General features: G+C 34.8%; 2 protein-coding genes across 5 annotated transcripts in view; one reads left to right on the top strand and one right to left on the bottom strand.

Moving 5' to 3' along the window:
- Positions 1-11,063, top strand: part of clpxb (caseinolytic mitochondrial matrix peptidase chaperone subunit Xb) — a 19,842-nt gene extending 8,779 nt beyond the window's left edge. For 2 of the 3 annotated variants that reach the window (XM_049474646.1, XM_049474645.1), the window contains exons 7-15: positions 510-551; positions 1,762-1,938; positions 3,208-3,372; positions 4,469-4,557; positions 6,538-6,702; positions 7,027-7,329; positions 8,774-8,866; positions 8,961-9,067; positions 9,825-11,063. In XM_049474646.1, coding sequence (XP_049330603.1) covers positions 510-551; positions 1,762-1,938; positions 3,208-3,372; positions 4,469-4,557; positions 6,538-6,702; positions 7,027-7,329; positions 8,774-8,866; positions 8,961-9,067; positions 9,825-9,915 — 1,232 coding nt within the window. In that variant the 3' untranslated portion in view covers positions 9,916-11,063. The remainder of the gene's footprint in view (positions 1-509; positions 552-1,761; positions 1,939-3,207; positions 3,373-4,468; positions 4,558-6,537; positions 6,703-7,026; positions 7,330-8,773; positions 8,867-8,960; positions 9,068-9,824) is intronic. The other variant, XM_015601252.3, reaches the window with a different exon arrangement.
- On the bottom strand, positions 10,311-25,316 carry spi1a (Spi-1 proto-oncogene a). 2 transcript variants are annotated; one of them, XM_007228216.4, is made up of 6 exons: positions 25,061-25,316; positions 24,566-24,653; positions 20,719-20,885; positions 17,193-17,349; positions 16,075-16,101; positions 10,311-14,098 (listed from the first exon to the last, which is right to left on the bottom strand). In XM_007228216.4, the coding sequence occupies exons 1-6, from the start codon at positions 25,091-25,093 to the stop codon at positions 13,791-13,793; spliced, it is 780 nt and encodes a 259-aa protein (XP_007228278.2). In that variant the 5' UTR covers positions 25,094-25,316; the 3' UTR covers positions 10,311-13,790. The 2 variants fall into 2 exon arrangements, with proteins under 2 accessions (XP_007228278.2, XP_007228279.2); XM_007228217.4 differs by lacking the exon at positions 16,075-16,101.

The raw sequence follows: 25,316 nt of genomic DNA, 5'->3' as shown, positions 1-25,316 counted from the left end.
TTGTAGATGGTTGTGGGTTTGATGTTTGTTGATAGCTAACTGAAGGGGTTGTAGGTGGTTGTGGGTTTGGTGTTGGCAGGTATCTGAAGGGATTGTAGATGGTTGTTTAGCAGTTAGTTTGCTTAAGAAATTGTAACTACCAGATAGCAAACGTATGTTGAATTCACATAATATTTTTTGATCACTAATACATTCAAGCAGCATTGATCTCTAATATTAAAAATATTTTTTGTGCACATCAATTTTACTTTGAATCGAAATTGGTTTTTAATACGGGCTAGGTATATGTAACTAAAATTTGGCAAAATTGTAAAAACTATAGTCAGGCTTTCAATTCCTGTTTTGGTTATACAGGATTTTACTGTTTGAGGTTCAGGGTTTTACAGTTCTGTGTACTCTCAGTACATTCCTTACATGCTTACATTTGCCCTCCTACAGTGTCACATGACCTTCTTTCTAGCAGTTATAACATTCTCAGTAAAAAAACATTTCTATTTCTCTCTCTGTAGAGCTAGAGATCAGAAGACGAGAAGATGAATACAGATTTACTAGTAAGATCCCCATTTACTCACTGGTTTATACCTTTTTCCTTCTGTTGTGTTTTTTGTTATAACAATTAAACATTTACAGATACACTGAGACTGTAGTATAAAATGATATGTTTTATATTTTGGGTGTATGTGCAATTTCATTCATCTATACTTGTTACTTGTTTGCTGCTATTGCTTAATAGTATGTACGAGTGTGTGGGTGTATTGTTGACCTCTGCACAGAGGGATAAAATATCCTAGTGACCCAGTTTACACATCATTTCTGCAGTCAGTAACTCTGCACCACAGCTCTGCTAGATGATTTTATTTATAGGACCTGGGTCGGCAGGAGATTTACACTGACCTGTGGAGTACAGGTCATGGAAACTGGAGCGCACTAATGACATAATTTGAGTGTCCTTGACTGTTTGCCTGTTAAACTTAGTGAGTCAGGCTTGTTCATAAATGATATACTTGTTCTTATATATAGCACCTTCCTAGTAGGAAAGTATATTAATATAATGTTAATATAATAATAATAAGTGTTGCTACAGAAACAATATGCAGCTTTTTGATTTTACCTAATTGAAAACCTTTGCAATGTATTTAAGATCAAGATGTATGGTCACAAGCCATCAAACCAAGCTGAACCGCTTAAATGTTTGCACCAGGAGTGGCATAAAGTTATCCAAAAGCAGTGTGTATAACTAGTGGAGGAGAACATACCAAGATGCCTGAAAACTGTTATTACAAAACAGGGTTATTCCTCCAAATATTGATTTCCTAAAACTTTATAAATATGAACTTGTTTTCTTTGCATTATTTGAGGTCTGAAAGATCTGCATATTTTTTCTTATTTCAGCCATTTCTCATTTTTTGCAAATAAATGCTTTAAATTACAATATTTTTATTTGGAATTTGGGAAAATTATGTCAGTAGTTTATAGAATAAAACAACAATGTTCATTTTACTTAAACATATATCAAAATCAGAGAAACTTATTCAGAAACTGAAGTGGTTTCTTAGTTTTTTGCAGAGCTGTATATTGTATATTGTTGAACATTTATTTTCCTAATTATTTGCCAATAATTGTCAAGCTCAATCACAGTCATTATTGCGATTAAGCCATAAAACAGTGACCATTGTTTCTTTAAAAATGTCTTACCTCACGTATTTTGTATTACAGAAAAATCTTAAGTTTTGTTTTGTTTTGTTTTTCTTTTTCCAACAGAGTTGCTTCAGATTGCTGGGATCAGTCCACATGGCAATGCTCTTGGAGCTTCTGTTCAGCAACAGGCCGCTCAGCAAGCTCCACAGGAGAAAAGGGGAGGAGAGGTGCTGGAATCAACTCATGCTGATATCAAATTGGAGAAGAGCAACATTGTGTTGCTGGGCCCTACAGGATCTGGTGTGTAATTAGCATTTTCTTTAAAAAGTACCTGTAGCTCCATAGACAATGGTGAAAGATCCAGACAGAATTCTGCTAGAATTTTGGACAAGATTCAGCTTAATATGGGACATTTGATAAAATGTTATATACAAACACACTATATGGACAAATATATTGGTACACCTACTCATTTATTGTTTAAAAAATGTAAAGAAATAAAAAAAAAAAAGTTGGAGTAACTTAACTAGAACTAGACTGTGGAACATTGCTGCGAAAATTTGATTGCATTAAGTAACAAGAACGTTAGTGATGTCAGGATGTTGGATGATCACCACCCCACCTCCCCAACTTCCCAAATCATCACAAACATATCGGATGAGAGCACCATCATTCCAAACAAACACAGTTATGCCTCTATCACACACCTGGCATTGGATATGGTGCCATTAGGTTTATGTTTATCTTTTCCGTAGAGTCCTGTTCTATTGCCAGTATTCACTATAGGGTATAGACAAGCTGTCTATGTGCATTTGTACATCTGTGCCCACAGTAGAGACAGAGCACATTTAGGCCACGTTGCTTGAATCCAATTTTTTGCTCAGATCGGATTTGGCTATCTTGACGGTTCACATTCACAAGTGTAAGTGTCCCTGTATCTGTGTGTAATGTGAACAAATCTGTCACTGAAACGCATCACATGCACACGTGAATTAACTTAGCCTTCTTCACCAACAACAAAAAACTCATATTTGAGAGGCAACTCGTAGTTTTATAAAGGGAAATGGATGAGTTAGCAGCTCATATGTGGAGCATCTTTTGCTGGAGTGGAGAGCAAACAGCTGGTCTGAAGTACATGTTCAGGTCAAGGAGGAGAAAAAGGCTAGGCAGCTTGCTTTTGCTGTTTTTGCAGCTATAGCTGCACAGCTGCACCAAGAAAGAGAAGCACGTAGCACATGGGTAAAAGCAAAAAGACGCATGAATTTTAATTTGACTGTTTAGATTCATGTTGCATGTCCATAAATCGGACACTTATCCAATTTAGGACCACATATGGAAGTGGCTCAGATCTGATTTGAATTGGCAGCCATGAAAAAATCTGATCTGAGCCACATTGCACAAAAAAAATCAGATTTGAGTCACTTCAACCTGGTAATGTGTACATAGCCTTAAATTAGCTAAATGTGGTCATCATGTGTTGCAAATCTGCAAACATTTGGACATAGTGTGTGTAGGTGTTTACATAATATTTATTTTTCTATATCATTTTACTGATGTTTTGCTCTGCAGGTAAAACCCTGTTGGCACAGACCCTGGCTCGGTGCCTGGATGTTCCTTTTGCCATCTGTGACTGTACCACCCTGACTCAGGCTGGTTATGTGGGTGAGGATATTGAGTCAGTCATAGCTAAACTGCTACAAGATGCAAATTATTCAGTGGAGAAAGCCCAGCAAGGTCAGTATTTTTGTGGAGGGAGCAAAGGCCTTATATTTCTGTATGTGTTAAATAAACATTGTTGTACAATTACTATGTCTCATATATCTCAACAGTAAGCAGAAATAGCTTGTGTTTATAAGCAACACCCTACTGCAGTTCAGCATTACCAGAACAGTCATTAATATTTGACTGCATATACTCTAACACAAGGGTCAGCTCTGTGGAGTGTTGATACTGACGTACATGTTTGCTGTGTCTGCTTGTGCTTTCGTAAGACTGAAATATGTTAGATGTGTGAAAACAGGGCTTTCACTATTGATTAGAATGCAGATTTCTTTTTTGATGATTTGTGAAAACAAGTCAAACAACAACGAGTAGCAGAATGCTTTAAAAAATGCATTCGATACATGCTTACAGTAAGAAAACTAAGATAGTTTAATAATAATAATATTTAAGCATTTATTTCTTTAATTGCTCTAAATGAATTGCTCTAAGTAGAACTTTTCTGTTCTACTTCCTACGTGCTATAGTTTCATTCTGTATCAGGAGTGAGGAAAATTACCCTAAAATAATAAGTATTTTTGGCAGAACACTATTCGAAACACTGAAAAATATTGAATTAATTTCAAGAATAGACTACTTCAATAAAATAGATGTTTAGATTTTGTTTAGTGTAACAGCTTCTAAGATTCAACAGAAACTGGAAAATCTAAAAATATTTTGTCTATTTTGTAAACATTAACTAACCAAGGTTTGCATAAAATAACAATAATAATAAAACATTTAAATGTAATGTATCAAAAACAATTATACAAATGACACTTAAAACGTCTAATTAAATAGCAAAACAGATACAAAACAGAAAGAATGTTGCTTTTATTATGATATAATTTTTTTTATTGCTTCAAGAATTCTAACAATATTATTGTATTCAATATGTCATGACTACATATTGTATGTAGGACTACTGTGTCATACCCAGTGCAATCCCTTTACTCCTTATCTATGAGATAAGAAACTTGAGCCGGTATGACGCAGGTTCTATGAGCCCTCTGTTGGAATATAGAGTTCAGACCAACAACCAATGGTTCTCTCTTGTACACTGTCTCCACAGGAATAGTGTTTCTGGATGAGGTGGATAAGATTGGGAGTGTTCCAGGAATCCATCAGCTCAGAGATGTGGGAGGAGAAGGCGTCCAGCAGGTGTGGATATAAAGCAGCTTCATCACAGCCGTTATGTAATCGCTTCACTGCCATGTACCCATCTGGGCCTCTGCCCTACTGACCTGATTTATACTTGGGTGGATTGGAAGGTTGCAGACATAACAAGGATGTAGCTTGAATTTAGAATGTGGAATGAGTTTCTACAAAAAAAAAAGTCAAACAATAGATATAACAGAATATAATGGGAGTTATGATGTAGTTTGGTAAAATATTTATAATTTACTTGTCTTCCTATCTTCCTAAGAATTGTCTTAACCCTCCAATTATGTTTATTTGTCAGAACTAGCAGTGGTGTTCCCGGTTCATATTGACCCTTCGCATGTTTAATTATCCAAAAGATATCTGAAAAAAAAAGAAAAATCCTAACAAGCAGTGTTAATATTTCATTTCTAACTCCATTGCTAATTATTATCAATATAATTAATATTTAGTGCAATAGTGTTCCTTACCTCTAACAGGTAATAGTTCAGTTAGGATAATTCACTCGTTTAAAAAATATATATATACATTTTCAATATATTTTTTTAAAGGTTTCCCTACCTTATTACTTATTTTTTTTACTTCTTATTACTTACTTTCATATTATATGTTGATTACACTAATTAAGGCAAGCAGAAGATGTTTCATACTGAAAAAATACTTTAACTATTTTTTCTAGATCTTCAAACTTCAAGACGGGTCAATTTAACCCGTAACATAAATTTGAACTTGAAAAACAAAATGGCTATTTCAGATTAGTTATGTTTTTAATGTGGACAATTGTTCACAGCTCAATCATACAGAGATTTGATCCCATTGTTCTTGTAAACTGAACAACAACAGAAAACATTGAAAAAAAAAATGTGACAGTGCATTTTAAGAATAAAAGTCTTCTTTCAGGTGCTAAATAAGACCTATTGTGAATTAGAGCCCCATTGTATGTCTAGGAGCACAATTCATTTTTATTCATCCAATAATGTTATTTACTGACGTAACAAAATCATGGGATATGAGTATGAAAATTACCTCAGGGGAGGGCTTAGGAATGCCCATAAATGCTTAGTGGACAGCAGTAAGTGTTATCTAATAAGTGAGCACTGGTCAGCGTGCTCATGGCAAGGGAATTTTGCCAGAAATTGAGCGAGGTTTAATAATGAGCGCCATATGTTCATGCGTTTAACATGCCTCCATCTTCAAAGCCACCAGTGCACTGGTAGTAGACACATCATAGAAGGCATTACCATTACCACCGTGGACAGCGCAGTGGGTGATGAGGATTGTAAATCACAGTATCTGGCTAGAATTGTCAATGCTTCCAGTCACATATTGAATAGGAGGCCCCAAACATATATCCTACAGGACCCAAAAAAGTAATATGAAGCAGTACTGGTTCCTGTCCCATGATGTTTGTTGAGTCAATGTAAATGTAGTTTTGAAATCTGTGTAGAAGAATAGATGTATGATGTAAGCATTCATAACAAGTTCCAGAAACTGTTTGATACTAATCTGACCATAAAGTGCAGCGCACTTATGGTACTCCAGGGTTGCTGTTGTGTATAAAAGGCTTTTAGTCGGGTCTAGGAGAGGCTAATGGCTGTGAATTGAATATTGTCTTCCTAATGTAATAAATTCCTCAGAGATTGGCTTTATTTTTCCACAGATGTTATAAGACAGCAAAGCTCACAAAATCAGTTTAAGAAAACTAACCTAAAGTGTGTCTGAAGTTGAGTGGGATGATCAGCAGGCAACTGGCAACAGTGTCAGTACAATCTCATTAAAGATGAAGCTGAAAGCTGTGTAAGAACATTAAACAATGGACAATAATACTGTTTTGGTATTCTACGGTCTCTAATCCAAAGACACGTCATCTTTTAGCTTTTATTGTGTCAAAACTGATAGATGAACACATAATTAAATATTCTTCTGTTGTTTTTTCTTTATTTTATATAATGATGTTTATTGTGATGTCTCTCTGCTCAGGGTTTGTTGAAGCTCCTGGAGGGAACAATTGTGAACGTTCCAGAAAAGAACAGCAGAAAGTTGCGAGGAGAAACCGTGCAAGTTGACACAACCAACATCCTGTTTGTGGCATCAGGCGCTTTCAACGGATTGGATCGAATCATTAGCCGCAGGAAGAATGAGAAGGTGAGGGAGGCATTTATGATCCATTTAAAATTGTGTTTAATTGTTCTGTTAATATAATGTCATTGTCAAGCTAAAATGTGTATCTTTAAATTGACCACCTTCAGCAGAAGGAATAAAACATAACTTTCATTAAGCAAATAAAAAAAATATTATTTTTTTTTCTCGGGCCATTTTGATACAATGTAAAAACAAAACTGCCAGTTAATAAGTAAAAATTGCCAAAAATAGGGCCACAAGGTTTTTGAGTGACAGTGACCATATACAGACATCTTAAAACACGAAGACTAAACATCATGACTGACTCTGAATCCTTGTCTGCTGCAGTACCTCGGTTTTGGCACACCCTCGAACCTGGGAAAAGGGCGCAGAGCAGCTGCAGCAGCAGATCTGGCCAACAGTTCTGGGAGTGAGGTGGATGCAGTGGCTGAGATTGAGGAGAAGGACAGACTCTTAAGGCACGTAGAGGCGCGGGATCTCATCGAGTTCGGGATGATTCCTGAGTTTGTGGGAAGACTGCCTGTGGTGGTGCCTCTGCACAGCCTTGATGAAGAGACACTGGTTCGTATTCTCACAGAGCCTCGCAACGCTGTGGTTCCACAGTACCAGGCCCTCTTCAGCATGGACAAGGTAAATATTTATTTAGGAGACCAAAAAAAAACCAATCTTTTCCAAGTGCCATGCTCTGTGGATGCTGAGTATAAAAGAACAGAAATTTGGTTTGGGATATCCCATTTTTAACTCACTTTACATACCTGCTCATAAAACACTACAAAGCAGCATGTTTTGCATTTGTAAATTGTGATAAATCAAAAAATGTATTTTGCTTAGCAGTAAGTCATGTAAAAAAATAGGATGCCCTATGAAAACCCTTTTAAGATTCGTAAATCTTTTTAAGAGTATTAAGCAATAGAGGAAATATAACTAAACAAATGCAACTTAGTTGTAAGAAATGTATTTAAAAAATATTTGTAAAATGTAATCACATGTAATATGAAAATTCCATCACTTCAACAAACAAATACAAATCAAACTGAGGCCCCATCCACATGAAAACACTGTTTCTTTTCACTGAAAATGTGGGAAATGCTCTTGAGTGGAAAAGAGCTTTATGAGAACACAATGTCATAATGCAAGCATAGTGTGTAATTTGGGATTAAGCCTTATTTTCTCTTGTTTCATGGTGTGTTGATACTATCGCCCAACAGGGCTTACATGGTTGTGCAACGATTTTTTCCGGATGAAAATATTTACAAAAACGTGAGATTTTTTTTTAATTTTTTTTTATATTTGATGTGTGTGAGTAGGGCATAACTATAAGAGGTTTAAATTAAACAGGCTCCTCCAAAATATTATCTAACCATGTGACAGAAATGTATAGTAACAAAGTAGAACTACATCATTACTTTTTACTTAAGTACTAAAAGGCTGTATCTGTACTGTTTTTTTCTGGTTTTCTTTTTTTTTTTGATGAAGCTTTCTCATTTTTGATTAAATTAAGTGATCAAGCTGCCTTATAATAACCACGCTGCTTCCATTCTGCCTTTCACTCTGCTGCCTGCCTGCAGTATGATTTACAAACTATTGGTTAAGTCGTAAATTTTCGAATAAACCATGTGCAGCACAAAAAATGTTCCAGACTTTAGTGCTTCCACTTAAGTGTGGTGCTCAAAGAACACGTCAATTTCTACTCAAGACATGTTTTGAAAGAAAACTTTAAGAGACTTAATTTAAGTCTGGCTCTCTATTTTTTTATATGTGTCGGTCTGCAGCTGATGTATTGCACTGGGTTCTAATGATTGGTATTTTAAACTGTATTAAGCTGCAATTGCTCTTAATTACAACATAATTTGAAATTTAAGACTTCTATTAGCTGTATTTATGTTACCTCCTTCGCTAATTATTGTTAAAATCAAGATGTCAGATGTCAAAAAAGGTCCACATTTGTTCTTATTTGTTCACATGACTGCATGTTTGCATACTTAGGTGTTTACATCTAAGCTCTCTTCAAAAAGCGAGATAATAGATAGTGAAGTGTGTGTGCTCTGACTGATAAGAGTCCTGTGTGTTTCAGTGTGAGCTGAATGTGACTCCTGATGCACTGAGAGCCATTGCCAGACTAGCTCTCGAGAGGAAGACTGGAGCCCGAGGCCTCAGATCTATCATGGTAAACAACAGTGCACTCTCTCTCTCTCTTTACCTCAGTTTTTAATAGCCTAGAGTAGTAAAGCCTGACGGCTGTGCTGTGTTCTTTTCTTCAGGAGAAGCTGCTGCTGGAGCCCATGTTCGAGGTGCCACACTCAGACATCATGGCTGTGGAACTGAATAAAGAAGTGGTCATGGGCAAGAGTGAACCACGTTACATGAGGTAAAGCCAGAGTACCTAATTTTACCGTCATTTTATTTGTTTTGCACAGTGTTGTATTAAGTTCCTTTTTTATTACATATAATAAACAGTGTTACCCTGCATTCACACCAGATGTGACGCGTCAGCGACACGTAAGCACAACATATGTAAAGCAAAAGAGACTGCGAGTCCAATTCACACTGGCTATATACCAGCTATTTCTTTTCATTTTTTATAGCTCAGTTTATCTTTTTATTTAGCCAATGATAATGATAAAAAAGCAACAGTGCAGCGTCTCTCAAAAGTGAAGCCACCACAGGTCTAGCCTTCTTGCTGTTTGTAGAATGATGTTTAACCCCACTCATCCCCATAGGTTTCAGTTGCAAAACCCATTTTTAAAATAAATATTTTCTCTGTCCATTTTCATCTCCTGTGTCTACTTTAATAGTTATGCTTACCTCTGCAAATATTAGCATATTTTAAGTTTTCCCCTGGGTAAATATAATCAACAATGTCAATTAATTAAATTTGTCGACTACAAGTTCCATTGTATCATTGCTTCATTCACATGTTTAAAAAAATAATTAGACATAGAGACATTTAACACTGGTAAATTACTATTAAACCAGCTTTTTTGTGGTGGAAGATGTTTTTTCTGTGGCATTGCCACAAAAATCTAAATTAACTTTTTTGTTTTAAAGCGCACCGACAGAATATCATGTATCTTAAAACTACAATGTGTGTGTGTGTGTGTCTGTGTTTGTATTGGAATATGCAGGGCTCCAGCTAAGGAGAACACAGACGAGGAGTACGACTCCGGCATCGAGGAGGAGAACTGGCCGAGACAGGCAGATGTTGCCAACAACTGAGAATCCAGCAGTGTATCATTCAGGATCTTTCCAGGCTCTGGAACACAGTCACTGAACACAAGAAGCAACTTTCACTTGTCCAGGGCTGGGAGAGGGGACCTCACCTAGACATCTAGATATAATATGGGGATGTTTAATTGTTAAAATATGTAAAAATCATAAGGACCGAGAGCAGTAGATTTTTTAATCACCTTCTGGTCCAAATCTTTCCTATAACCTGTAAAAAGAAAATCCTGTACAGAACAACACTAGACACCCTAATGCATTGGGCTGGAAGGTTTATCTGCAAATGTTAGAGATTGTCAACATTTTTTATATATATACATATATATAAATCTAAAGACAGTTATATATTGTTCATAATAAGATTTTTGTGAGTGACTTTTTTGTGAGGAAGATTTTTTGTGAGTGCACAGTGGAGGGAAAATTTGCCGAAACGTTTGCCTTCAGCGGGATCAGATTATATACACTTCAAGGCATAAGACTGGGAATGTTGAATTTTATTATTTTTTGGTGCAACTTCTTCTTTTTCTCATCTCAGTAATAGTATTCCAAACTGGGATAATGGCGGTCCTGTTTTCCCATCCTGTCTGTTTTAACGATGGTATTGATTTCTACAGATGCTATGTAAATGTGAAGCTGCTCTAGTCTTGTAGAACAATTATTTTTAAACTACCTATAATTTAACCAAGAAAGCAGATAGAAATGATGGTGATTTTGAAGCCCTTCTAGCCTTTCTGTCAAATGTGTTACACAACCGTTGGCTTTTGTCCACCTTGTCATCATAATAGATGTACTGTTTGTCCCAAACCTCAGGCTCGCTGGAGTGTAGTAGATTATAAGGGTTAGTAAGTCCCAGTACTTCTTGTTCTCTAGAAATAAAACCTGCACATACACAGCGCACACACACCGAGTACACTGTATTATATGACACAGTGATAAAAGTGTGTTTTAATCAGGATCACACCAGTTTAACTTTCAACTTGCTCGTTTTATTGTTTTGTTTATTATTTTTTTGTGAATCAGGTCCCCCTTTTCCCATTTCAAACGTCAAACAAACAACCACAAAAGCCATTAAGTCTGGTATCTCAAAGATTTATAGTTGTCATTGTTTAAAACTTTAATAAAAAAAAGATATGTCACTGTAATGTTTTTTTTTGTCATGAACTATATCATACTTGTTTTAAAGGGTTGTTTAAATGATGTTATTGAATAATTATTGTTGGTTCACCCTAGAAGCATTTTTATTTATATACACTATATTGCCAAAAGTATTTGTTCACAAACATTAAGCAACTCAGCGATGAAGATGTAAGCCACGTAAAATGACAAGAGGGGTCAGCAGAGGCTGAGGCACATAATGTACAGAGGTCACCGACTTTAATCTGAGTCAATCATTACAGACCTCCAGAATTCATGTGGCCTTCAGATCAGCTCAAGAACAGTAGAGCACAGAGAGCTTCATAGACTGGGTTTTATTGGCCGAGCAACTTTATCCAAGCCTCACATCACCAAAAATATGGCGAGTGGTTACTTTTGCCATATACAGCTCTGGAGAGACTACTTAAAAATAATTTGTTTCCTTGATTTCACCAAATTGAAAACCTCTGGAAAATAATCGAGAGGAAGATGGATGATCACCAAGCTGAACTGCTTGAATATTTGAACCAGGAGTTATCCAAAAGCAGTGTGTAAGACTGGTGGAGGAGAACATATCAAGATGCATCAAAACTGACAAAAAATCAGGGTTATTCCACCAAATATTGATTTCTAAACTCTTAAAACTTTATGAATATGAACTTGGTTTTTTTTGCATTATTTGAGGTTTGACAGCTCTGCATCTTTTTTGTTATTTCAGCCATTTCTCATGTTCTGCAAATAAATCAGAACTCAAAATGACAATATGTTTATTTGAAATTTGGGAGAAATGTCCGTAGTTTATAGAATAAAACAACAATGTTCATTTTACTCAAACATATACATAGCAAAATCAGAGAAACTGAAGTGGTCTCTTATTTTTTTCCGGAGCTATAGTGTAGATGTGGGAATGTAAAAAAAATCTATTAGAGATCTAAATTTTAAAATGTCAGAACTGTACCCTTTGAGAACTCACTTCCCCTCCTGCCTAGCAAAAACAAACAAACAAATTAGTCAATGTGCAAACCACTGCAGTACACTTTAACACATCATAGCATGGGAAAGGCAAATAACCAGAGAGCCTCACCAAGCAAGAACCTGCTGCACATATACAGTAGTAAAAGCAGTAATATTATACAGTTTAGTAGCACTTCTATTTGTTTTTATGGTGTTTAAATGCTTAAAATATATTTTAAAATATTGCTATTAACTGGACCTTGATGACAGTGCTAACCTAGGACATAAAAATACATAAAACACATATTTTGGTTAGATTTGCAATAAAACACCAGTAAAGAATTGTTAAGCTCTTTATGGTAAACTTAATATTTTTTATCGAATTTTTTTATGTAAATGTTTTGATATATTATAGCTAAATGATCTGAATGTTTAACTTGACGGTCACATTCATTTAGCATTAGCATTAACAGACTAAAGAAACAAATATTATGTAACTACACTGATAAATAAGAAACTTCCAGATATTACAAAATTTAAAAAAAATTGTATATTCGTTTAAATATTTGTTTTTCTTTTGTCTTCTCTTTTTTTTCTCCACAATGTTAATAATATGTTGGAGCTTAACTAGGGTGATCATGTATGGCACTGTTTGTGCAGTTTCAGTTTTTAACATATAGGGGGCAGCAGACAACTAGTTTTCTAATCCAGAGGACATTAACCCACTTTCAAATATTCTAGCAAGGTTTTGCCCTCAAGGTCATGATGATCACAAATATCACATATATACACTCATAAGGAAACATGGGCACCCTAGGCCAAAAAAAAACAAAAACTTTGTAACAGATTTTTTGTAGCATTAAGCAGGAGGTTGATGCTGCATAATATCACAATATTTCACTATTTTTGCGATAATAGTTAATAGTTAGTCCAATGTGTATTCTGATGTATGATTTAGAATTTTTGTAATTAATTTTTTCTTCCACCTGCGCAATTTTGGGGGCACAGCAGTAAAGCATGATATCCACCCCCAAGATTCACAGTTTACCGGCAACGTTTTCTTTTTCTGTCATGCAGTCCATTTCTCCTCCAAACAAAGCTTTTCTTTAGCATAATTTTAAATTTTGTGATTAGGTAAAATTTATATTTTTCTTTTACTTGTAGAACCTTGCTTTTATTAGACAGTGTTTGAGGAATGTTAGTATATTTATAGTTGTAGCTTTGACAAGTCTAAGAATTTATAAATCTTGAATATTTAAGTTTCTAATAACTTTGCAAATCAGTATCTATGAGCCACCATGATTTCTATGTTTTATGTCATGAAAGCCAGACTACAACAGTAACTGTGCTTTAAGCTTTCCTAAAAATAGTTTTATTTTTGCTACAAATTATGTATTTACAACTTCTCAATTTAAAAACAAAATCTGTCATGTGGCCAAGGGTGTCTGATGCATTTGATAATTTGTCAACAAGTAAAAAAATAAAAAATCTATACTCCAATAAAGTATTTCTCTTCCAGACAGGATAAACTTATATAGTGCTATATAGAGAGTAGAAGCATTGCATAAAAATAGCACTGTCAGGCATTTCTCATAATATTTGTGTGTAAGATTAAGCTTTGCAAATATGAGGGGAAAATCATGAAATTCATACCATGCCTTTATAAAATATCTAGTGTGTCCCCGAGAGTCCCTGAGATGAGCAGTTGAGGAAAGTTAACCTCTGTGTTCTGCTGAAGTTCTGGCATGGAGCAGCCCAGAGCAGTGGTACTCGTCTATCTCTTAGTGATACTTCCTCTCTCCGGACACCCTCCGCAGCACCTCATTGCTGAACTGATAGGTGAGTTTCTTCTTGATTTTTTTTACCTCTCCCGTCTTGCCGTAGTTTCGCAGCGCCCTGGCCATCTTCTGATAGGTCATTCTTTTCCTGTTGCCTTTCTGCAGGCCCCAGCGGCTGGCTAGAGCCTCCTTGTGCTTGGAGGAGAATTGAAAGGTGCCTCGCTCTCGGTCAACCCACCAAATACAGTCTTTCATATCCCCATCTCTTAGTAGCTCCAAGAGGAACTGATAAAGACGCATCTTTCTCTTGCCTGGAGGAGGAAAAAAACAAAACTGAAGACACTCATAGCTTCAATTATACAACAATGCCTTTAATATTGCCATCCTAGCAAAGACTTTTGGGTCACTTTTTACTTTACTAGAAATACAGCTACTCAGTGCAAGCATATATATATATATATATATATATATATATATATATATATATATATATATATATATATATATATATATATATATATATATATAAATATAGTTTATTTTTTTCTAAGCAAACTGAAACTTAGCTTGTTCCCAAAAAGTTACCTAATAGAAACAGTAGAAACTTCAGTGTTTTGTGTTTGTGATCATTTTAAGACTTCAGACCATATATTGACATTTGGACATTAACTATAATCGGATATTAGAGCCATGATAAATCATCATACTTTTTCTTTCAAATATTTGAAGGCAATATATTTGCAGTTTTAAGTAATAGGAGGACTTTTACTGGATATCTCAACTTTAACTCAAGTACATGGTTTGTGTCCACAACTGACAATTTATGAGCATGAGAATGATGCTCAAGTAATGCCATGGCACTTTAAATTCACCAAGGTAGACCTGATAAGTGTGTAAGGGACATTCCTGGGAGAATCTGGGTTGGTCATGGCATTAATAAAATGTCAAATGAAGGTGCTGTAGATATGGTATGCTTTATGGTTATAAAGAAAAAATCCCAAATTGTAGATGCTGGTGGGAACCTGGTACAGTGGCCTCTCTGGATTCTCCTGTAATTCCCCTATATTGTCTTCAAATGTTGTTGCCCGAAACCACTGGAAAGCTATCAATAAATTCCCAGACAACATGCCCATGTGGGGTCTGTATGGGCAGCCCAACCGGGACCCAGAAAGTTTTGTTCATGGGTTTCATGTTGGCCCCACATATGAATGTCAGGGACCAGGAGGGGAAAAAAGGCCCTGTTGAATGTATATACTGCACACAGAGTCTATTCAGTATACAATACCAGACAATAACAAGAATGCATAGTCACACATATTTAAACATGTTTATTTAAAATAAGGTTCTATTAATGTTTTGACAAAAATATTGATATCTTCCTAATTGTTTTCAGCATAAAAATGTTTTAAAAAATAAATGCACCTTTAATTAGAGCAGAATCAGTTAAATCAATTTGCTTATGAAACCCTAAACAAATATTATGAGGTTTCATTCACCAATATCTTCCTAAGACTTTCCTTAAATTTAATTTATTTTCTTAAGAAAATGAAATTAATAAGTGTGCATCGGATTATGATGTGTTTTAAATCACACAACTGTTAATTTTATGATGGATCCCATTGTTCTAATAAACTACACAAATTCAAATAAATAGGGGTTTCCTTATTAAATCCAGTGACTTTGGTTTGGGAGAGATCCAGGCATGTTTTATTACATCTGGTATTTGTTATTTCTGTGTTTGGAGTATTACCAGGCATATGGATATTATTGCCCAGCTGGCAGTACTAAGTGAAAGTTCTTAGAATGTAAAAAAAAAAGAGTGTATGATTCTATTTTGCAGTGAAGCATAAAAGTATAATAGTATGTGAAATTATACAAAACTATCATGGAAATGCTCTGTTTTACTGACTAAAGGATTACACACATTTCTTTGTTTTAAGACATTACTGAACAGCGTGTTCAACACCCAGGTGTGGCTAATGCTAATGCTAATACACACATGCTATAGAAACTCAAATTATAGCACATTGACCTTCCTATAAAACACCTATTTCATTTTAGTTGGAGACAAGCAACAGATACCAGTCCAGAGTGTACCACTACACACACACACACACACACACATAAAGTGACCCGGAAACATAAAACGTCAGGTAGGTGGCGTTAGCATGGTCCCAGTCAGACAGGATTATTAGTTACTTAAACACACATTGTAGCTCATTTCAAATGTCACTATTAAACTAAATAGATCAGTCCAAAATGTCCAATTATATAAACTGTTACTAACCTGAAAAATAACCTGATTGGGACATGCCTAAAAACAAAGAAAACAATGGTGAATGTAAGAATATTTGTGAAAACAGGTTTTAGGATTTTTGTAAATTAGGCCCAATTTACTCAGAGACTCATACTGATACTCAGATGTTTTAAACTAGCACTGCTGAGGCTTTCAAACCTATTAATTCATCCCCAAAATAGCTTCAAATTGTCATTTTGCCCAACTGTACCTGACACAAATAAAGTGTAAATACATTGTAAAAGTAAGCAATTAGAAAATCCTGTTTTTATAAAAATACTATTATCATTTTTCCTGTTGAATTATAATCAATTTACAATGCCAGACAACAGCATAGATGTATCAGGTACACTGGTCTAAATATTACAATCAAAAATGCATAGTCACACATACTTAAACATATTTATTGAAAAAAAATTCTAATGCTGTTTTGACAAAAAAAAAATAGCCATAAACAAGTGCGCCTTTCATGACTACAGAATCAGTCAAATCAATTTGGCTGTTTAAAACATTGAAAACAAATCTCACACAGCTTTATTTACCAATATGTTTTGATGCTTTTTACAAAATTTTGAATATATGAATATTTGTGAAAACAGGTTTTAATTTTCCTTAACGATTGGTGAATTATTGTGGCCTATTGTTCTCAGATACTCCAATTTTTTAAATTGGCAAATGCTAAGATGTAAAATTAAATAAATTAATAAAAAGTAAATTCACTTTATTCAACTGGATCTGACACAACTAAAGTAAATAAATTGTACTTTAGTAAGTAATCAGAAATTACTGTTATGGTAAAATACTATCATTAATATTGTTTTGACTGAGGTCAACATGTGTGTACATGACCTTTAAAAGTATACTCTTGGGACTTTTTTCATATCTCGAGGCTGGAATTGTTCAGTGAACTTTAAATCAGAGTCTATAAACAGATATATAAAATAATTTCAGACAAGAAAAACCCTTATTGGTCTTCTGCTTTTGTGGTATTTGTTTTAGAATTGGAAAGGAAAGACAGAAGCAGAGCAGCAGTGCAGGAGTTACAGCTGTAGAGTAGAGTGTGTAGAGTGTGAACAGTAATGAAGATGAACGTTACATTTATAACTGACCTGACATGGCACTGGAAGTGCCGGGATGGTGATCATCATGGTCCTCCTCTCCCTCTGACACCTCAAAAGGTGGGCTGCGTCCCCCTGGTTCCTCATCATCTGTGCTGCAGGGGGCAGTAGGTGAGCGCGGGTACAGTGGATGAGAGACATATGCAAACTGTGGACAAGCATAATATTCATCAGTCACTTTACTACAATACTAATATTAATATTAATAATATTAAATAATAATAATTAAATAATATTAATCAGATCAGAAAATTAAATGTTTTTTATTAATTACTAATTATTATTTAATGAATTATACATTATAATTCCAGTTTCCAGTATCTGCATTCTGATGGCTTTTTACACTTATTGGGTTCTTTGAGGATTCAATGCTATAGTAAGTGTATATAGAACAATGATAAATCAAACAATCATCTAAATATTTAAAGTTTTTTTGTTAGTCTGGTTAAATGGTTCTTTATATTCAAAGAGATTTCTTTATTTATATACAGCTCTAGAAAAAAATAAGAGACCACTTAAAAATGATAAGTTTCTTTGATTTTACCATATTGAAAACCAATGAAATATATTCAAGAGGAAGATGGATGATCAAAAGCCATCAAACCAAGCAGAATTTTTGCACCAGGAGTGGCATAAAGTTATCCAAAAGCAGTGTGTAAGACTGGTGGAGGAGAACATGCCAAAATGCATGAAATGTGATTAAAAACCAGGATTATTCCACCAAATATTGATTTCTGAACTCTTAAAACTTCCGCCAATTCTCTTGCAACACTGTACTGATATTTAAAAACACAGTATTTTTATTTATTACATTATATGTAAAGATAGATGTCAGACAGGGATTTATTGTCCACAAGATAACAGTGTTGTCAGTAGATTCTACAGTTATAATTGCATAAAATGTAAACCGTTCTTTTACTCAGTTTTTATAAATATAATCAATGTCAAAAATTGCAAGCGAAGAACCCCTCCTCATGTGAGAAAATAAACACCTTTGCGTCTCTAATGCTTTTTATCAGTTGTGATTGGCTGTCTCCCATTGCTTGTCTTAAAGGCTCCTTCTGTATAAAAAAAATCAGTATGAATCTGATTTGACTTGTACGGACCAAATTCTACCTTGGAAAATGTTCTAGTCAAGACAAATCTGATAATCTCAGTTATATACTGAACTACAATGCCCATTAAATCCCTGCCCATTTTTGCATGTGTTCTGTTTCTGGCTATGTAAAAGTGAAAGTTATAGGTAACTAGCTGGCTAGGCTAGGCTAAACTATGCATATAAGCTCTGACAACACATTGTTTTCTGATTAAAATGCAATTAGCTAGTAGCTGAGTACTGACTGTGCGCACCTAAGTGGTGACTGTGTGCGCACAAGTATAGTTTTGTTCTGACGCCATATTACCTACTGTATTACAATATATTGCAATATATTGAATTGCAATTCCTGTATCATGATATGTATTGTATCAGCTAGTTCTTACCAATACACAGCCCTAGTTTATAATCTCACTTATAAATCTGACAAAATCTATTAAATTAAAAATCAGATTTTACTGACATTGTAGGAATTCTCAGACAGTGCAAGCTATTTTTGTTTAGAGTTTCAGTTTGACATCTGGGCAGTATTTATTTTACTGTGTTCAACATTAATGCTAAGTTAACATTGTCCTGAAACAGTATACTTGGAAACCACAGAGTTACTTTAAACTGAAAGAGGAACTGTCTGCAAAAGCTATGGGTCAACAAAAAATCTAACAAAACGATGTGAACATTGTCGAGCAACAAAAACATGCTCGCTCTGAATACTTTTTCTTTCTGTATTATAGTTTTGTTTCAATTTTGGTTTTACACAATCTGATATGAAAGTTATAATATGCCTCCTTATTAATTAGCATCTCAGCGTTGTTGCTCTGATGTTCTTATGATACAACGACTCTATAGCTCAGCTTGGGTAACAACTCACTTCTAGATTGACTCTAAACTGAGCCTCATAGGTTTCCATGGCCTGCTGCCAGATGTTTACAAGGTCCATTGCTGGGATGGCACTGAAGCTCAGATGTTTTTAGGGATTCTGCTGCAAAGCTCTTACAATCGCCTACAAGGTGATGACAGAACAGGCTCCTTACTACCTGCATTCACTCCTGAAAGCTTACGTTACCTCCCGGCCACTGCACTCCTCTAATGAACATCGCCTCGCTTTGCCAAACATTCACACAAAGCACAAATCCTGAGAGTTCCCCAATGTTGGAACAAACAACCTTTCACTACCAGATCAGGAGAATCTTTCGCTATCTTTAAGAAACTCCTGAAGACAGAGCTCTTCAAAGAGCACTTACTCTCCCAACACCTCTAACACACTAACTACTTCTAACCTCATTTCCTTCTTCCCATCCTTCACTCCTCTTTCCCATTATTTCCCTTTGACCTCCTTTAGGCCCTATCTAAAGATGTTTTTACCTTTAACTTCTATTACTTTTGTACTTCACTACTGTAAGTTGCTTTGGACACGTCTGCCAAATGTAATGTAATATAATGTTATGTAATGTAAAAGTCTGCTTCACGACACTTCACAATGTTTCCACAACCTGCTGCTTGAACCACCATCCTGCTGAAGCTTCTCAACAGCACAGCTTGCTGCTGGAATGAGACTACAATTTAGCTCAGATGGTCCATAGACTGCTGGAGTGTCTTTGCACTACAGCTCAGATGTTTCCATGGCCTGTTACCAGAGTGAGACTACATTGTGTCTCAAATGTTTCCATGGCTCCACTGCTGAAGCAACTCAACATCACAGATTGAATATTTCCAAAACCAGCTGCTAAAGTGACTTCACATTACGGCTCAGATGTTTCCATGTCCTGCTGCTGGAAGAACTGTACATTGTGGCCCATATGCTTTCAAGGGTGTGGTGAGTTTGAATTTACTTTGTTAAGTTTTTTCTAAGATAGCTTCATATTTTAAGTGTGTGTGTGTGTGTGTGTGTTAGAGGGTTAAAGGATGGTCTGCTGTGTGTCCCTGATTGAGCCACGACAGTAGCCACAGTCCTCAGTCAGGAAAAGACAGCATTGAGCAATCAGTCTGCATGTCTGCAGTGTTTCAGTATTTCTCAGAGCAGGCCTCCTGTCACATCCTGCCCAGAGCTCATCTCTATAATGCCTAAAACATCTTCAAACTCTTAACAACATTATATACACACCAGATAAACTCAGTCACATCTCCCAAACTGGTATTAAATTATTGCCCAGCCCTAGTTGTCAGTGACCATTATGCATGTATTTTGCACTTTTCTAACTGATACTGTTTTGGCTTCCATTATCTGTTACATTATTTTGGTAGGTCCAGTATATTTTGGCTGGTATTCAGTGATGTGTGATATTCCATTACACATCACTGATTACCTGTATAGAAAAGTGATTCTGATGTAATCTAAAGGATTATCTAAAGGATTGTGAATCTGATTATTATTTAAATCCTTTTTTAATGTTTAATACTTATTTAGTAACTGAGACCACCAACCTGAGTAGGAACCACAGGCAGAAGTGGCCCCAGCCCCGGATCCAAAGAAGGATGATAGGGTTCTCCATAAGGATAGGGTGGAGCATGCAGTTCTGTCAGGTGAGGACTCGGAGGAACCTCCAGCTCAGTGAGGTGAGGGTGAACAGTGTGGTAGTCCCAACCACTCTCTAGAGAGAGAGAAAGAAATGGAAAGACTGAGAGAGTGAGAGAGTGTAACTTACAGTAAAGAGTACACAAAAAAGTTCCTTCTGTTCAATTAACCCTTACAGGGTTCTAGCTCTTTATTTGTGTCTACTTGGACTTCTAAATACTTCTAAACATTTTTTGTTAATGGGTAATAAGTAATGTTAATGAGTAAAGTATCTTAAATTCTTTTAGATCTATTAGATAATTCCTAAAACATATACATTAATCACACATAATACAGTGTGCAAATAAAAAAACAAAGGTTTATTATGTAAATATTTGCATTACAGTTAACTGTTAACTTTTAACATGCTTATTCACATATGCTCCTAGTAACCCTCAGTAATAATATATAAAATCATGATCACCCAAATAACTATTTGGATCCATTTGCCTGGATTTGTAGGTGTTCTTTAGATCCACAATCCTTATAAGTCGAGAACCTCCTTGCATGAAAATGTGCTCCAACATATAATTTATATAACTAAATATATTTAAATGTATTATTTATTTCATTTTTATATAAATAGAATATGGCAAAATGTTAAGTATAGAAAAGAGGTAGAAACCGTACAGAGGAACTATACCTCAGTGAAAGTGTGAATACTGTGTCAAAATCATGCTCACTTCAAAGTGGAAGTATGAGTGAAAAATGAGTTACTTGAGCAAAAACAGAAGTGTCAGAATTTATATATATATATATATATATATATATATATATATATATATATATATATATATATATATATATATTTATATATATATATCCAAGTATATAAAAACTAAATCTTTCACATAAATACACAGAAAGCACACTTTTTAGTCAGTGTGTGATGCAGTGACTAATGAATAGTACTAGTCCTTGCCAAATGAAAAATTAACATTCTTCTTAGCATTTTTTTTTTTACATTACCTACAATGCTTCTTCTACAATACAATTCTTCTCAAAGATATTTCCTCAATTGGTGTTTAGATGATGGTGGATAATGCTGTCTAACAGAAGTCTAAATTTTCTGTAGCTCAGTTGTGAGTTGTGATCTAGTGAAAGCAAAGGCTATAGCATTGATTGATTCACATCATTTACAGGTTCACTAAACCATTTAAACACATTTAAACTCCTATAGAAATACTAATCGCAGGATAAACATGATCAGTTTGCTGATTCACAGTGACACTTGCCTCAGAGGGGGAAGAGTGGACACAACTCATACCAGAAAATCATTTAAGTAGGTCTGCCAGACTCCCTCAATGTAGGTCAAGAATTTAGCCCTATATGTTTGTGTGTCACCCACATTGTAAGCCTGGATAAGTTCAATTTATTCTAATAATTTACACCAATTGCTTTTAAAATGTTACATAATGTTTAATGAAACTTGATTTAATTTGTTTTTATATCAGTTGCTTTGGACAATATTTCTACATCACATTTCTGGTGATTCTGTTGAATAAAATTGATTTTTGTTTAGTTTTGTTTTTTGTTTATATTACTTAAAATGTTAATATTCATAAAATATTTTATAGAACATTTTCTTTGATTACAGTTCAAAAGTAAACCCATAGCATCATAGCTCTGATTTTAGGATAATATTATGTATCCATATGTCAATTACTGACTGCATAAATCTGTCGTAATACAGAAAATGCTGTAAAGTAAACAATGTAGCACACAGCAGCTCAGAAAATAATAGACTACTTTTACATCCAACAATATATATAATATTTAACCTTTATATGTGGTCCACAATTTTAACTTGCCTGGGGGGGGGGGGGGGGGGGGTTGGGGGGTAGCCTGGGGAAATACTACACAGTGTCAGTTACTTAAGGACACACCAAGTATACAAATGTATAGTGCCAGCAGCAAACAGAAAATAAGTTATCAATGGCCATAGACTAAATCTCAAGGATCCCATGTGAATTTATAAAGTGACAATAAATGTTCACCTAACTTATAGTAGGAATGTAGTAATTGTAAATGTTTTACATATTTTACATATTACAGTAGTGTGTTTCATTTGAGGATTAAAGTGCATACACTCACCCACTTGTGGAAAATATAGTGGTGTCTCTGTGACCAGATCACTTTGTTTGAATCTCTGCAGTGCAGTGCCCGTGTTTGTTCACCACTGAACTCTCAAATGTGTGAAAAGTCTGTCCTGACAGAATCTGATCACATCCTGCAGTTTTATCATGTCTGTTTAGTGGTGGCTCAGTGGTTAGAGCATTGTGTTGTTGTCATTAATCACAGGGTTGTAGGTTAAGTGCCCTAGACCACTAAACTGACACTGTTTCAGACGCACAGTGACATGACAGACCCTGGCCACTGACCTCAGCTGTCTAAGCCGGAATATGATAAAAGAGTAAATGATAATAATGACAATAAATCTTTCTGTTTGAAGGAACCGTGATACTACATAATTTGTGCTTAAATGTGACCATAAATGTTGCTTGATTTTTATTCATGTTTTTTTTTCTATGTCATTATAAAAATACCAATCTCATGAGATGTTTCTATAATAAACTCTAAAATAAACTACAATAAATGTTTAAATAAAAGTTTTGTACTCAAATAAACTTTTTTTTAAAATAAATGTTTTATTCCTTTTATTTCAAATTCTCTGTCTATACAGTATATATAAATAAACTTTTTAAATTTATTGAAAATTCATTAGAGATCAGCAGGTTCAATGTTGGGATCTTGAAAAAAATATTCCATTACACATCACTAATTACCTTTTTAGAAAAGTGATTCTAATGTAATCTAAAGGATTACTATATTATATACTATAATCTGGCCTGGGATTAAGCCTAGCCATAGGTTCCTGGAAGTTAGACTGTAACTTTACAAAAATAATGTTCTGAAACTTGGGACATAATAATGGTTTGCATCACAATGTTATTACAACATTTCTCACATATTGTTCCTATGGAAACGTTATAAGTAACATTCCAAAGGCTAAAAATGAAATAAACTACACAAGTGACATTTCAGCAAAATTACCAGGATGTTTACAAATGTTAAATAAAGGCTAAGAACATCCAGAAAATTTGACAGATTAAACATTTTAAGAACCTTAATAGTAAAGTTTAGAAATACTTTCTAAAGAATTCAGTCCAGTTTCTAAAGATTTTTTTTTCCAGATTTCAGCACAGGCTGTTTTTTTTTAACAATGTTCAAAACAGGACAACCAGTCAGAACAGAGCAGAGTTACAGTTATCACTTATCAGTCTTAATGGCAGGATTAATGTTGAATATTTTTTTTAGCTGTTCTGTCAGTTGTTGTTTGTTCAGCACTACAGTAGTTTAAAGCAGGTGGCTCAGTTTTTAGCTTCTGTTCGTAAACAGGAAGAAGTGTGGTCAAACTTCCCAAAGCGCAGACATGAAATGGAGCAGTATCCTTTTTTTAAATGGTGGAGTAACAATAACTCAGTGTGTTATTAATTCAAATCTGAATTGTAACATGGTGGAAGTATCAAACAGCCTCATTATGCCATAAACCAAAATTTCTTCCTCCTTTTTATATTTTATAAATTGTCCCTCGCATCAAATGTTCTGACAGATATTTTACAGGGGTAACATTTAATCATAATCATCAAATCAAATTATTTGAAATTAAAATATAAATATGTCTGTAGCCACAAGTCAAAGTTATTTTTAACTCACCCAAATGTCCATCTGGATCGCTGGTCAGGTACGGGTAAAAGTCATACGTTGGTCGGCAAACTTGATCATATGGAATCATTTCTTCTGACTGAGAGTTTGAGAAGAAGTATGCACTTACATGTGTAAAAATTGTATATAGCATATACACTATAAAATACATTGTTACTGTTAAAACAAAAACATCAATCTCATCCCATGTGTGTACATTTTTAGTTTATTACATAATTTAAACACAGCAGATGTCCCTCCCATTGGCACAAAATGACTTTTGCATAAAGGCATAAAATACTTTTGATTATATTGAAAGTTTTACCTGTTGCTTATAGCTTATTTAATATCAATATCAAACAGGTTAACATTTTAAAAGTTTACTTTTCCATTAAATAATAGTTCAAATTCAAAGCCTTTTCAAAATTGCCCACATACATCATATTTAGATGTCTGTGCAGTCTTTAATTAAACATATTAATGAATACAATAAGGGAATATACTTACAGGTGAAATGACACAGCTGTCCATTCTGTTCATATGTAACTTCACTTTACTTCTCTCTGCTTTGCAGTTTCTCAAAAAAACATTGCATAAGCTGAACTGAAATGACTTCTCAAAATATGTATCCTTTGTTGTCTCTTTTGTATGTAAATGTTGTAGAAGTTATCTTTATCAGATGCAACTGACAGAAAAGAAACTGAAATGATCGTGAATCCCTCTGGCGTTCTGTGCTTTATTGTCCCTGACTGTCTCCTCTGTC

Source organism: Astyanax mexicanus, chromosome 2 (genome assembly GCF_023375975.1).
Source record: "Astyanax mexicanus isolate ESR-SI-001 chromosome 2, AstMex3_surface, whole genome shotgun sequence".
Classification (NCBI taxonomy): domain Eukaryota; kingdom Metazoa; phylum Chordata; class Actinopteri; order Characiformes; family Acestrorhamphidae; genus Astyanax; species Astyanax mexicanus.
This window is presented reverse-complemented; position numbering and strand designations above follow the sequence as displayed.